Below are 16,068 nucleotides of genomic sequence, written 5' to 3' on the forward strand. Positions count from 1 at the left end.
CCCCCCCCCCCGCGTCAGGGCCACTCTTCCCCACTCCTGCCTCTCCACCTGTCCTTATCCTTGCTGCATGCGGGCAGGCTCCATCCCTGCTCTAGCCTGGGGCATGGCCCCGGTCCAGGCCCTATAGCAGCTGGGCTGGGGTTGTGCTTAGTGCCCTAGGATGGAGCCTGCAAATGAAGGGTAAGGGGTACAGAGGCTGCATAAAGGTGAGAAATGGTGCGGGGAAGAAGAAGCTGTAGGGGGGAGATGGTAGGGTTCAGATCTGATAGGGGGGCTCAGGCAGTGGCTGTGGCTGCAGCCTCAACCCTGGTTAGGAGCTGGAGCCTGAGCCATAGCAGATGCCTGCCCTCATCCTCAATCACTCTTATACCTAATTATAAGGTGAAGGGTTTGCCCCGGTGTTAAATGGGGAAAAATCCTAATATTAAAATTGAGTAAATAGAGTAGTGTATTCTTGATTTTTACGGCCATTTATTTTCCTTCCTGTCAGGTTATTCTCCTAAAAATGCACTTCAAATAAATGTTAAAATTAAGTGTGGTAGCATATTAACGTAGTAGTATTTAGATAAGGTTATCAGTTGCAACATTTGTATAAGTCCTAGCTGAAAGAAGACGGATTATTGCCTCAGTCTATAAAAGTAAAATATCTCCACATACTAGAAATTGATATCTGATTTCTCTGTTTGGTCTCCTACTCTGCAGGCCTCCATACTTGGCAGTCACATACTTGGTGTTGTCTGAACCTATGAGCTGTAGCCATGCTGGGTGGTCCCCCCCCCCATATCATTTGTTTAAATATTTGTAGTTATTGTCTTAGTGTTAAACACGTCCATGTCAAGGTATAAAATTGAGCTATTGTTGAGAGTCTTGAGTCTCTGTGACGACTATCCCATTGTCTCCAGTGGGACATACAATGACCACAGGCATCAAGGAGGTAATTAAGGTCACATAACTTAGGGCATCTGGTCCGAGCTGCTTTGTACACCTTCATAAGAAAATGAAGATAAAAGTCCTAAGTAGGTGTCAGTTTACATACATACATACCTCACTTCTGGGCAGTGCTCCTTGCCAGTGATTCCTGTACAGGTATACATATAGTTTTTAGCTTAGGAAATGCAGCTAAAATGTGTAAAAATGTGCGTGTGCTACAGTGCATTCAGTGTGCTACAGTGCATTCATTTGTCCTTTTAACACTAGCCAAAAGTGGGCATGGGTGTTTTGAGCTAAAAATGGGTTGTTTTTATAATAAAATGTAGAAAGGCTTCCATAGAGGTGCTCAAAGCACTGTGTTTATTTTTTATTTCCTCTGTTTTTTCCTTTCTCCCCCTTGTGTCCATATTGATGTCATTTGTTCAAGGTTTTAAACGTATTTTTTATGGGATGGGTTCCCACCCTATTGTCTCAGGAAGGAATTGGAAATCCTTTTTAAAATACTGAGCCAAATGATTGCTTTTTGCAAATCAGAGGACAATAATTTAATTCCCTCCAACAACCATCTTCTTTGCATTTCGTAAAGAAAGTTTAATATGTGTTTGGATTTTTTTGTAAGTATGTTAGGAAATATTTCTAGAATGATTAAATTACATGAAAGATATTCCACTTTAGAATATGATCCAAGAGTTAATTAAAAAGCCTTCTTTTGAGGTAGTTTAGTTCTTATTAGGAATTCACAGTTTTTTTTGTTTACAAAGACAAGTTCATATGTGAAAATGACTGACTGTATAATAGGAACAAAGAACTATCTTTTTCTTAAAAAATGGCCTTATTTCATAAATTATCTTGCCATCTCTAAATCTTATTATGGTTTGCTACGCCATTCTCATAAGAAATGATAATTAGATATCATTGGCCACAGCTGAGCTGCTTCCTTTCTAAATTCCTTTAATTTTTTTTAAAGACTTATGCTTCTTTGGGCCTGAAATTTCTTGCACTTAAACTGAATCCAGACAGTTATAAATGTTTGTATATTGTTTTTATGGAAAAACTGAGAATGTATTCAGTTATTTGAAATGTCAAAGTGGGGGAAAAGTATTTTCACATGTTGTGGAAATGGTTTTTCACTTGGGTAATTCAAATGTTTTAACTTTAAGGTCTCCGTGGATTTAATTCTTTACATAAATTGTGAAAGATGCCTTTAGACATGTACAAATAAATGTGTTTGGGACAAGAAATAAGATCTCTCCATTAAGTATGTTAAGTGCCCAGTGCCAAGCATATCCACCCATTGAAATAAACTCAGATTCATTTATTTCAGTTATTTGAAGTTCAAATAAATGCATGAGTCTCCATATATTAGATAAAAATGTGTATGTATGGATGGAGCAGTCATTATTAGGGAGCCTGGTTTTCTCCGATTTTAAAAAAAAAATCCCCAATTTTCGGGTTAAAAAAATAGTAATCCCAAATCCACACTTTTCCTTGATTTTAAAATTAAATGTCACACACCACTAATGTGTAGATTATATATCTATGTATTAGTGGTGTTTCATTTTGATCGTGGACAAATGTGTATTTTGGGTTATTTTTTTAACCTGAAATTTGGGGATTTTTTTTTTAATCGGAGAAAACCAGAATCCCTGGTTATTACCCAGTTAAACTTACAAATCAGGGACTTGTAACTGGCTGTATGACGTCCCTGATACCCAACATGCTGAGCAGATCTTGGATGCAGGAGAGAATCAAACCCAGTGTACTAGAGTAATACTGAAGTACGCTCAGAGAATGTACGTATTTTATTAGGAATTTAAATTTTGATCTCTCTCTCTCGATCCCTTTCTCAGATGATAAGCAGACTAATTGAAATGTCCACTACAAGGACGGGAGTCTTTAATATAGTACTAAGCTATTGCTGTCAGTCTTGGGTACTTTCTACTTCTGATGACGCACATATTTCAGAGAATCCCTTCTTGAATGCTGGTGAATACAGTGAACTTCTTATGGAGGCTTCTGTCTTTGGAACTGTATTCCGGCGAGATCAAAGGTATAAAATACTAGCTTTGCATTATGGCTGTGATTTTGTGTTCTAGTATTTGTTACAAAATAGGTTGGGGTGGACAGTCCACATACCACAGTACACATACCACAAGTGGCAGAGGCAACCTTCATGTGTGGTACTTGGTAGACTGGGGAGGGAACAGGCAGCACAGTGGCAGACAAGGCAGGAAGCTGAAAGCAGTGCATCAGATCAGGCTGGGAGCAAAAAAGAGCAGTAGATTGAGCAGATAAAGGGGATTGCAGTGATACTTGAGAGTGCACGGCTAATTAATGACACCTGCCAAAAAGGTTGGCCTCCATTGAACTAGATAAAGGATTTAGAATCTGTTTTTTTTGTATCCTAGTTTCCTAATTTTATATTCTCATCCTCTTTTGCATAATTTTTCATATGAAAAGACTTATTCAGGATGTACATGCCTTTGTAGAAAATCTTGGAGATAAATGTGCAGCAAATGTTGTCACAGAAAGGTAAGCATTAAGAAAACAGGCTTTGTAATATGTAATATTATGTACTGCATCCTTCATTGATGTTGAGACTTGGAATTATATTGTTTTCTTTGAAGCTCGATTCTTATGAACACATTAATAAACTTCACGTTTCATGTACATACTGCTGGCAGCACTTAGTAGTTGGGAAAAACTCATTTAACTCAGCCTGTAAGGATTATTCTTTTCTACAAATTACTGAAGTTTCCGAAATTCCATAAGTCGTAATTTACATGCTAGTTATATAGGAATTTTAGTTAACAAATGCAATATGACTGCTTGCGTTCACAGCCTTTTATTTGAAGACTTCATATTAAAAATATTAATTGAAATTTTATAATATCCCTCTGAGGTTAATAATATACCCGTTTTAAACAAGATACAGATGATGTGTTTTTTTTCATAAAGCTAAGCAGCAGAGGAAGTTAAAACAGACCTTTAATTCTGAATATCAAGTTTCTAAGTCTTTACTAGATGACACTTTTGGCTTATCACAATTTAAGTATGAATAATTTTTAATGACTAACCCTCTTGAGCCTTCTTATTGTAAAAATTTACGTGCAAGCATATCTTTTTATACATGTGAGCAGCTGTCAATAAAACTACTCATGTTCATAAGCCTCTGCAGGAGTAGTCTTACGTTGCGTGGTCAAAAAACTTACAGTAGAGATCAGAGAGTGGTGATTTTTGACTTGGTTGATGAGTTCTTGAGTGTGGAAAGCAGGGATAGAATAATGGCTGTCACAGAAGCCAAATTCAGTGGGCAGCTATAATTTTTAAAACATATTGTTCTTGCTATAGAAAAATAAATGTTTTAAGTAAGTAAGCTGTTAGATGCACACAACTGAAAGAAATCGCATTGTATATGGTAACTTTTTAGTTTGATTGACAAACCTTTGAACTCTGGTTCTGAGCATTTGTAGTTTACTGTATTTACTTGAATGTAAGACAAGGTGTCTGTGTCATGTGCCCCCCTGCTCCCCCACCCCACCCCACTTCTTGCTCCAGGGTTGGGGTTGGAGCAACCATGCGCCACAGGCTAGAGTAGGGCTGGAGCTGCTGAGAGTAATTGGCAGAGGGGAACAGGCGCCAGTGGGGTAGGCACTTACGGGGTAAGGCACTGGGGGCAGGTAGAAAGGGGGGAAAATGACAGGGAGGGGGGACATGTACTTCAGAGGGGCAGTGGATAAGGTGCACAAACACATAGGGAAGATAGTTGACAGGGGGTAAGGCACAGGGATTGAAACACTTGACTTGCCTGCTGCCTGTCCCCATTGCCTGTGTGCTCTGCTGCAACAGTTGGGGACAGATTTAAGACAACCCTTCAATAGTTAAATTCTGTACATGGAAACTTAACACCAAATTTATAAATTTTCCACATGCTGGGTGCTCATCTTAAATTTGAGTAAATATGGCAGTTTCACTACATAAAGCTTTAGGGCCATACAAGTACTTGGTCTTTGGTGTTAGATGTACTTTCTTTTCTCTGTGGTACCCACCCACCATAGCTAGGAACCTACTTACACTTCCCTTGTTAATTCCAACTTGGGAGACTGTCAGGATGTGTTTTTTCCAGTTCTGTAATTGTAGACGTACTCCATCCTGGTAATTCATTGTGTAGTTAATTCACCACCAGATAAAGGAATTTTTGCAGCTTGGTTGCAGCACAAAGAGCTGATTTTCATGGGCATTTCCTGGTGGTGGCCCCTCCCTTTGCCACTGATTGGCAGAGAGGCCCCAGGGGGTGGGGGAACAAGAGGGTGGCTGCCCTCTTGGCTTCATGCCACCCTGCCAGCCAGTGCCTTCTCCTCCCAGGTGGGCTACGTTTTACTTTTATTAAATTTTTTTAAGTTAATTTTGCAAATGATTGCCGATTTTGCAGTTTCTGCAAAAGCGCATTTTACATAGGTCCCCAACAATAGTAGGTGTTTCAGTTGTTGCATGGAAAACCTAGAAACCTATGACTCTTCAAAATGTAGGTATTCACCTGCATATGTAAATAGCTATATCCTTTTAAAAGAATACTGAGGTAGTACTTTAGGGAGGTATTGTGATGGCCTGTGGGGCAGGTGGGACTGAGGGATCCTCTGCGGGCCAGACAAAGCTCCTCTGTGGGCTGGATCTGGCCCCTGGGCTATATCACTTAATCTTTACTTAACCTATACGTGGCTCAGATGGTGTAGTCAAAGATGATCCAACAGGGGACTGGACTAGGTGACCTTATAAAGTCCCTTTCAACCCTGCTTTTTCTACAGTGCTAGTATGTAAATAACTTTATTCTCCTTTTTTGTTATTAAACTGTTTTACAGTACGAACCGAGATGAGCATTATGTGCGAATCTGTGTCATCAAATTCCTGTGTTTGTTAGATGAATCGAATAACTCGCACAAGATATTTGTAGAAGACCTTGTTACCAAACTCCTTGATAAAGTAAATATTAATTTTTTTTAAATGGCATTCTACTAATGATTAGTTGAAATGTAAGATATTGACAATTAAAGCAATACTGTGAAATGGTTAAAACCTCCTTTTAAACCATACATAGCTTTTACTTCTATGTGTCTCTATACCTTTTTGCCTCCAAAAAAAACCTTGTTTTTGTGGTTTGACTATTCTTTGGCTATATTTTTGCTGAAAGGTGAGATCAGCGTTTATTCAGCCAGAACTGAAGCAGTCTGAATAGCCAGGTTCTGGCTTGTTACTCTGTTTGTGGTGGGCTGTTTTGAGTTTATTGCACTCCAACCAGAAGCATCACTGGCTTGAGAATCTGTATTTTGGTTGCTTGTACTCTGGGAACAGCAAGGCAAAATCAGCACTTTTTAACATGTTATGTAGTACATGTTATGTCTGGTAAGCTCTAGGTTATGGGTAGGCATTTCCTTGAAGATTGGCTAATAGATTATAATAAAACAATAATAATATTCTGTTGGGGTGGGTATAATCCTAATCTTCACCAGAAATGTTTGCTGCCTCAGCAAGGCACAAGGCTAGTCAGGAGCTGATGCATTTGCCACCAGAACATCACCCATGTCTAGGAAGACCCTTTGGTGATGCTTTAAACTCCTATGAAAGTTCCTTTCTGGTAGCTACTTTTGGGCCTGAGCCTGTACCTTCCATGTACCACAGCACATGGAGAGAGATCCTGTTGGTGTAATTTGGTGTTTAATCTTTAAGACGCTCTAATTTCTGTTCAGGAACTGGAGTAGTGGACAGCTGGATTAAAGGTGAAAGAATACAATGGTAGCTTAAAGCTGCTTTGGGAACTTCACTCTTAAGCTAGGTTGAGCCATCTGTGGGGATTGTTATTTTGAACTATCGTTTATTTTCTTTTACAGCTTTACAGACCTGTTATGTAAATTTAAATTCCAGATAGATGCACTCACTTGTCTGTCCATTGCATCTCGGTAGGGTGAGGGGGAAAATCCAGTGTTCACTTTTTTTCTTCCAGCCCCAGCATTTTACAGCTAACAATTATCTGAATATTCATTAATATTTTGAATAGCTTTTTGTCCATGATCATCTCTGTTTTCTTCCCATTTTTCTGCATTTGCGTTTTACTGGCATAAAAGTCAAAGTTGGACATAAGTGTGTGTAGGAGTCGAGGGCTATGTCCCCAACTTGTGGAATTGTGTATAGAATGCCACAGCTGAAGGTCTGAGTTCAGATTTTTAAATTGCCTGGAGCACTTGTTTGGCCATAAAATATGAACTTTTTTACTTGGTAGCACAGGTCTGATGCTTCCACCATGGCAAATTTAGCTGTAGGATCCAGCTCTCTTTAGCTCTTAAAAACTACAGATTGTAATAGCAAATTGTTCATTATTTCATTGCTAAAAAGTTGAATATGTCTGATTATTGTTTTTATCTCCATTCCAAACAGTACCCACAGGTATAGAAACCTCAGTTGTTCATCAGAAACACTTGAGTTGGATTCTCTTTGTTATACAAAAGGGCTTCATGCAGCACAGTCTTTGAAAGTCTCAGAACCCTGGAACTTGTTCGTTTTTCAGTGTGAAATGGCTCAGACTGGGTGATGATCTGGGCATGATTCAAAACTGATTTATTTAAGAAGGCTTAGGGGAAGTAGCATTGAGAGGATGTGAAGGATGAGGTGGTTTCTTTGATTTATTGACAGGCTGGGCTAATGCTGCTGAGAATGGTGATCATAGTGTAATCAACAATTCTCCCTGTCTGTTGGTTGAAAGAGATGGAGATTAACAAGGCTACTGCAACAATAAGAAGTAACAGAGCTGGGTCTTGAAGTTCAGGCAGTAGAAGCTTATGCTTTTAGGTCCAGACAGTTTCCAGATTCAATCTCGTCTGTCAGTGGCTTGCTCAAAGAAATGTGGCACAGTTCTGTTTAAAGCGTTCAGGTAGCCAGACCTTCCCTATTATTCTCTGAAGAAAATAAGATGAGCTAAATAAAAAGTTAAGTTTGTGTTCCATTATAGTAACTGAGCTACCAGAATACTATAAAAAATTAGTCAAGGAAATAGTCCTTGCAATAAAATATTTAATGATATAATGCAGAATATATATAGAAATACTTACCTGACCTAAAGCCACATAAACAAGCTGCGTACAACTCTTTTTCTGTCATGTTTCTCCTATGTCATTTTTTGTTGATGAATCCCAATTAATATCTGTTTTAACTAGTTTGCAACTGATTCAGATTCAAGGGATGAGTAATTGCAAACATATTAATGCTGAACTCAAGTTTTCAAACTCCTAAACCTAAAGTACAGCATGGATTCTTACCTGCGCATCCCTGTAAGTAGGGGTTTCTATCTAGGATTCTCTGTTTACGTTTTTTGTGTGGTATAGGTCAGTGGTCTCCAAAGTGGGGTGCACGCACCCCAAGGGGTGCGCATGGTGATCCATTGCGGTGCGAGAAGAAAATATTAGAACTTCTATTTCTATTTATATAAATATACATATATTGGGGGTGCGTGCTCAAAAATTTTTTACTGATAGGGGTGCGTGATCAAAAAAGTTTGGAGACCACTGCTCTAGGTACTGCTCTTGGATAATCTTTGGAAACATTGTTTCAAAGTAAGGTTGTCATCTTGACACAAGATTTGTATGCTCTTACAAAGACAAAAATATGCTACTAGCTTGCTTAATACTTTTACTGGCTCCCTTTATGTTGTGTGGTGTTCAGACTACAATTCTGAAGAACCAAAAACTTAAGATAATACATTTTGCTTAATTCAAAATAATATTTTAGTAGACAATACTTACGTATATAGTGTTCCATTTTTTTAATTTTACAGGTTTTAAAACATTTCTTATATGTTGCATTTCTTCGCAGGATGAACTGATATCCAAAACTAGAACACGTTATTATGCAAACTCTTTACAGCACAGAGTTAAAAACCGGTTGTGGCAGACACTGTTGGTTCTTTTACCAAAGCTAGATCAGGTATTACCCTTTATTATTTCTGATTTTTTGGTGTTAGGATTTTTAGAAGGTTTCTGACTATATATTAAATTAGAGTTATGTCTAGTAAATGAAATGCATTAAATGCATTATTAAATTATTCCATCTGTGTTTGATTATTTGCAAAGTCTTATGTGATACAACCTTGACTCCTGAAACATGAAATTACATGTTAGCTGACTTTTATAGTAAGAAAATACTGTTAGACCACCTGTGCTTTGAATGCTTATCTCTGTAAATTAAGACTGGCTGTTACAATTATCTGCATGCACAGTAGTAATGTTGAAACTTGTACATGAGTTCCACTTCTGTGGAGGGCTGTGCTAAGGCACAAGGAGGTGACTAGGCTTGAAGCTGAACAGAAACTAAGGAGAGGGAGGGGAAAGTAGGGGGGAAGGACTGCTCTCATATTGACTGTGTAGCTGGCCAGTGATTGTGATACTTCCCCAAATCCCTTCCAATCCCAGTGCTGTGAGGGAGGGACAGAAAAACAGCGTAAAAAGCATTGTTTGAACTGAGCTTTCTCTGTGCCTTGGGTCAGCTTACTGAGCTGTGTCTTCCAGCAGCTCAACACCTATGCATCCATCTCCTTGAAACCCCTGCACCCATTTCCTTGAAACCTAGCAGGTTTCAAGGGGCTACCATGTCTGTTGCTTTTACCCCGCTCCACCTTAACACACACACGACACAAGTTTTGCTCATCAGCACCTTGAGGTGCAGTTTCCCAGAAACCCCTGCACCTATCTCCTTGAAACTTGGTAGGCTTCGTGGCCTCAGTAGGGGCTACCATCCCTGCTGTTTTCATTCGAAATAGGAAATGACAAAAGTTGTAGGCATTTTTGTGATTTCCCATTATAGCCTATGGGTGAGACTTCAAAACGCGTCAAAATAGCAAAACAGCTTCGAGGAAACAAAATGGAACGGTGCTTCGAAACAGTGAAATGAAACACTCCCTTCGAAACAGCAAAACAGAAGTTGAAACGAAGCGGTGCTGTTTCTCATAGCCCTAGTGACTAGGTTGGATCTATTTGCAGCCCTTGAATTATGAATACTCAAGAATCTAAAAGTTGGAGTGACTGGTGCTCTTAAACCCCATATTTCCAATAACTGCATTAACTGCTGGTTTTCATTTAATAAAAGTATTACATTTTTTGATGGTAAGATTGTTTAGGAATTGCTTTTTAAAATGGCAGCACTTGTTTGAATTTTTCTTTTTAATGGAATACCTGGCATAGCTTGAGTAAACTGTCACAATGATTAAAAATACAGTGGCCTGTTCTGTCTAAAATATAGCTGCAGAAGCCATCTTAAAGGTCAGTGAAAACTGTTAGCATTGTACAGGTGCTATGTTCAGTCCTTAGAAGAGGAAGAATGATGACCCAAATGTACTGCAGTGCAATGCAGTTTTAATAATAGAACACTCATGTATCACCCTATTACAGGTAATGCTCAATATTATATTAGTTATAAATAGTTATATAAAACAGTGATTGTTTGCAACTAAGATGCATTTTGTTGATTCAGTTTTATTTTTTAAATATAAACAGTACTTCCTTTCCTTTCCTTAAAATGTTATCATATGGTTTAAAAAAAAAAAAACACACTTTCTACTGTGTTGAGATTAACAGATTTGGCCGGTAAGACTGAAACAGCAGTTCTGCAGCGTACTTCTTTCTGAACTCCCATTGCATATTACATTTTCACACTTTGAACATACAATATATAGACATTGGATGCATCTAAGTCGGGGGTTGTCCACTGGATGTACGTGTACCCCTGGGGGTACTTGGTCCAGTCCTAAGGGGTATGTGCGGGTGCGTGGTGACAGAGTGCCACTGCTTCCCAGGAGCAGGGTGAGAGCAGTGGCACACCTCTGTGGGGTGGGAAAGCTCACAGTGGCCGCCACCACTACACACCAGCTCGGTGAGCTTCCCTGCTCCGCTTAGGTAGAAATATCCTTGTAAAATCTGGTCTTCAAGGTTAGCAACATTCTGAAACTTCCTTTCAGTTTAAAAAAGAATACGTTACTTTATCGTTTAATTTTATTTTATTTAGAATTTTTTGACTGAGGCGCTTGACAAGATTCTTCAAGCTGGATTTGAGAACAATCAAGCATCTGTAAAATACTTGATAGAATGGATTATCATCTTGATTCTACACACATACCCCCAATTCCTTTCAAAATTCTGGGATTGTTTTTGCTATGTAAGTAAGAATTTTCACATTCATGTATTAACTTAATGACTAAATATAGGATGTTTTTCCAGATACGGTATAGTAGCTAATATGGTTTTTCTCATGCATCCAAAATTTCCCTTTTAAGTCAGTGGATTTATTGAGCGCTTACAGAATCAGTGAGTCTCAGGAACTGATTCTGTAACCCAGTCCAGGACTTCTATGATATGAAAGGGGCTCAAACTAGGTGAATTTTTTTTCAGCTTGAGAGTCTCCATGTGTAGTCTGGATCCCCATGCAGAGTAATTCTTGGTGTATTGATTTAGTGTTGCTCCTTTTTGCATTCAACACCATAGGGACTTTCAGAATATGAAAGGATGGCTCCATAATATTACTGCAAGCTTTGGAGTTTCTCTGACTAATGCTTATGGGCTAAGCTGCAAAGGGGTTGCAAATAGTGATCTTTGCTCCTGCCCCCTTATCCAAACTTTCACCTTAGAATGCAAAATGGAATCTGGCTCCAGTGTACCTATATTGTGTAATGAATAGACCCACTGACAAATTGCATCTTTTAATGTGCCAGTCTTCTTCAGCTGTTTATGCAATTTGGAAACAAATATTGTATTCCTCCAAGAATTGCATATGTCTGTCTTTGCAAATATTTTGCACTTTCTTTCTTTGCTAAAAATACTTGTATAATTTACAGTCTTCACTGAAGGAAAATCTTCCATGAGGCTTTAATGCAGTGGTGCCCTCCTCAGGCCAGATGGACAGTGCTCTGACCCTCCACAGGTCTGAACCTGGGGGGTCTGATTCAGTGCAGGGCAGGGGCTGTAGCCTGGCCTGGCCTAGCCCTGCCTGATCCACCTGTGTGGTAGGGGGAAGGGGGCTTGGTCTGGCCCTGAACCAGCCCTGTGGGAGTGGGGAGGAAGGGGGTGTGGTGCAACTGAGCATGCTGTGTGTGGGGGTGTGTGGCTTGGCCCTCATAAGGCTGCACTGGCCTCAGGAATTTGGTAGTAGGGGAGGCTGACAGTATTGATTACCACTGCTCCTCTGCCACCAGTTTCCCTATGGGAAGCCCCATGGGCCAGATGCCATGGTTTCATGGGCCACAAGTTGAGCACCCCTGCTTTAATGTGATTAACAGACACAATACATAAATAAAACAAAAACTTTGTGTAGACAGGTGGGGGCCTTTCTCCTATGGTGGGAACCCTTATGGGACTCCAGGAGGATTTCCTTTACAGGAGAATGGTCTCCCTGCCTGTCCTGCCAATCAGCTGATGAACAGTATGGGAAGAAGGGCAGAATTCTCTCAGTGCTGGAAATATCCTAGGGTCTCTAGGAGGTCTCCAGTCTGCATCTGCCTCCTGCTGTACACCTCTGGGTTAAACTGAAGGAGTGCATCATGCGGGAGCTCTCTTCCCATGACAGAAACCTTCCCAGGGGTCTAAGAAGGTTCTTCTCTCAGAAAAATGCCCCCTGCCTACCATTACCAATCAGGTGATGGGAAAGATAGGGGACAGGCTCCCTGACAGCTCACACTTGGATGGGCTGTCAGGGAGTGAATGTTCTCCCTGCCTTCTTACCTCCAAGATGTTCAAGTTGGATCAGAAAGAGACTAGCAAAGATCCTGGTTTTCTCTATTAAAAAATAATACAAAACTCTCTGATTAAAAGTCCAGAAATGTCTGATTAAACAACTCAAAGTCCATGTTTTTCCTAGATTAAAATGAAACACCACATCAGTTGAGCACAATGTCTTATTGCTATATTTACAATTTTAAAGTAATTTGGAAGCCTACCAATGCATCAATTATTATAATAATTCTGAATACGTATGTATTTTGGTGTTTGATTTTGGTTTTTTTATCATGGAAAATCAGAGTTCTCCCTGCTCCCTTTACTCACCAGGATGCGGGTCCGGCTGTGGCCTTCCCAGCTGTTTTGTGGTGCTGAGGAGCCCTGATATACCAGTGCCCTGCCCATGTTGTTGCCCCTCATTCTCAACCCACAGCCTTGCTGATTCCCTTCACTCCCAACCTGTATCCCCGTGGTCCTCCCAATGCCCTTCACTCCTGACCCGTGGTCTGTCCATTCATTTCCCTCCTCCCCCCCCCAGCCCATTAGTGTGTAGGGAAGAGTATGTGGGGCAAGGGGTGAGGGTGTGGGCATAGGTGGTGCAATAGGTGACACGTTGGGAGGGCATAGGGGGATACGTGCCTCCTCAGTATTCTGCACCCGTAGCAGAGCATGGGCCTGCAGTCTGGCTGGACTAGCACCAGGTAGGAGCCACCTTCATGGCCCAACAGGTAGGATCTGGTACAGGAAGGAGTGCCACGCCAACATGGCTGCCAAGATGTGGTACTTCCTGCCTGTTTGGCAGCAGTGGGGAGGCACAGCTGTGCACTGGCAGGAGCCTCATGGCCACAAAAGCAACACCAAGTTTCCCTGTTCCGCTCTGTCCTTCCACACTGGGTCCTGCCCACTGGGCTGTGGAGGCGGCTCCTGCCCATGCCAGTACAGCCAGGCTGCAGTCCCTGTGCCCTGCTGTGGGTGCAGAAATCTAGGAGGGCACGTGCCCTCTCAAGCTCCCACCCGTGTTTCCTATGTCCTCCTCCCTCCCCTGCCTCCCCATGTGTCACCTAATCCTCCTTCCCCCTGTACACTTACCTGCAGGGAACTGTTCTCCACCACACTGCTTGGCTGCATTGCTGGCCACATGCACGTGTACCTGTGCCTCTGATCGCCCTCCTCCCATTCCTCAGTCCCAAGCCACCTCTTGTATGCTGAAACTCTGCCAGCCTTCAAGGGGAAATCTGTGTTTTCCCGGGTTTTTCTCCTTTCTTAGTTTGCAAGCTATAGTTTTATTTCTGTGCTCACACAGATTGCTCAAAAGGCCCATCTAAATTGTTCCTAAGGAAAAGATCTATAAGGATCTACCTTGACATGGGGAAACCTGTTGGCAGCAATCCCTTCCTGCTGCAAAGATGCTTCATCTAGTACCCTGGCTAGTAGATTCCCCTTGCAGAGATGAGAAACCTGCTTGCTGTCAGATACGTCATATTGGTAGCAATCGCATTGAATTATCTGGCCTTAACTATATTGATGAAGGAACTGTGGATCATTTAGGTTCACTTTTATGTCCATTCTGTAAGATGCATAAAGGTGTAATGGCCACTTGTGTCCCCAACTGGTTAAAGATACTGGGCTTGTGCATGAAAAGTGCTCATGTATCTATAGTGGGATTTGTGTGGGCAAAAGCACCTTGAAGAACTCAAGTTACTGTAAACTAAGTCATCTGGAAACTTTCAGAAGACTGGAAGGGGGTTAATGCTATCCCACATTGAAAAAGGGGCAGGTGGGAAGACCTGGTCAGTTATCCTGACATCAGTTCCAGACAGAATAATGGAAAACCTGATATTCAGTTCAACTGATAAAGAACTAGAACTGCAGTCAGCAAGGTTTTGAAGTGTTGGGCTGTATTAACCTTGGCTCAAGTCTGAGGAGAGCTTACCTGGCTGTTGCTGCCACTATCGATTCTTCTGGTGTGAGCTGGATCCAGTCGCTCTTCAGGCTCTATGTTGTCAACCCCAGCATGAACTAGAACAGGGGTGGGGAACATTTTTGGTCAGTGTGCTGAAAAAACTGTGATGTATACCTTATAAGGTGCTGGAGGGCCAGCATACCAGAAAAACAAAACAGAGGTAGGGGATGCATAGCAGGATGCGCTGCATATTAAGATAGTTAATCATAAATGTTGCTGCATTTTTCACAGTAAATACCAGGTTTTCTAAATATTCTAAACCTGGTGATAAATAAAATTTCACGTACTACCTTTGTTTTGTATGTTTTAAGCATGTTGTGATGAGAGAGAGAAAAGAGAGAGAAAGAAGAGGAAAAGAGAAAGGAGAGTGGGGGAGTGAGAGAGAGAAAAAGGTGGAAGAAGAAGAAGAAATAGAAGAAAAGGAGAGACAAAAAAGCACTAACTACCTGGGTAGGAGCAGGGCAGGCTCAGCTGCATGGGGCGGGTAGTGGCGGCCAGGGCATTGCTGGAGGGCGGGGGGGGCGGGCCAAGGCAAATTTTGGGCTGACTATAGTCCCCCAAGTCCCCACCTAGCACTGCTCCTGTGTGCTGGGCTCCAGACCCTGGTGCACAAGGTGGTGTGTGGGGGGGGTGGCTATAGCCACCCCAAAATTTGCCTTAGCCACCCCCCCCATCCCCTGTAGCCACCTCCAGCACTGCCTGGGCTGCAGCCACATGCCTCACTCAGCTGAGTCTACCCTTCCCAGTGCCACCTGCTGCCTGCCCCACACAGCTGAGACTACCCTACTCCTGCTCACAGCACAGTACCCCATCAGCCCTGCCATCCCACCAGGAAGAGGCTGGTGCCACCCCTGCAGCTGGCCCAGGCTCTGGATAGCTGCTGCCAGCTATGGAGCTTGGGCGGCTTGCGGCCTCCCAGCTGTGTGCTGGGAGCAGCCTGGGCTCTGTGGGTAACAGCAGATGGCCAGAGCCCAGGCTGGTGGCGGTATGCTGAGCAAAATGGCCTCTCATGATCTAAAAAAAAAATGGCACTGTATAACATCCATGATACGCACAGTGGATTAAGAACTAGCAAACTGACAGACCTAAAAAATACTTGATAGTGGGGAGTGATGGGTATAGGGAAGAGTTATGAGTGTTTGTAGTGGATTTCTTTAGGCACTGCTACAGGACTCCAACCCTTGAACATTTTCATCATAAACTTGGAAGTAAGCATAAAATGATTACTGATACAATTTTTAGGGGAGACAAAGATTGGCAGACTGATTCATGATGATGATGACAGGGTAGTCGTGCAGGGGGATCTGGATTGCTTGTCAAAGGCCATTCACACAAGATGCATAATTTATACATCTAGGAACATACCTACAGAATGGATGCTCTGGAAAGGAATTTCAGATGGACAAGCATCTGACCATGGACTGCAAG

General features: G+C 41.7%; 1 protein-coding gene across 2 annotated transcripts in view; it reads left to right on the forward strand.

Annotated features, from left to right (window-relative positions):
• TARBP1 (TAR (HIV-1) RNA binding protein 1) overlaps positions 1–16,068 on the forward strand; it is a 104,339-nt gene that overhangs the window by 52,252 nt on the left and 36,019 nt on the right. For both annotated transcript variants that reach the window (XM_019527099.1, XM_019527098.1), the window contains exons 17-21: positions 2,781–2,980; positions 3,391–3,462; positions 5,790–5,910; positions 8,791–8,901; positions 10,975–11,124. In XM_019527099.1, the coding sequence (XP_019382644.1) occupies positions 2,781–2,980; positions 3,391–3,462; positions 5,790–5,910; positions 8,791–8,901; positions 10,975–11,124 (654 nt within the window). The remainder of the gene's footprint in view (positions 1–2,780; positions 2,981–3,390; positions 3,463–5,789; positions 5,911–8,790; positions 8,902–10,974; positions 11,125–16,068) is intronic.

This window comes from Gavialis gangeticus, unplaced genomic scaffold (genome assembly GCF_001723915.1).
Source record: "Gavialis gangeticus isolate Ggan-Ray unplaced genomic scaffold, GavGan_comp1, whole genome shotgun sequence".
Taxonomy (NCBI): Eukaryota; Metazoa; Chordata; order Crocodylia; family Gavialidae; genus Gavialis; species Gavialis gangeticus.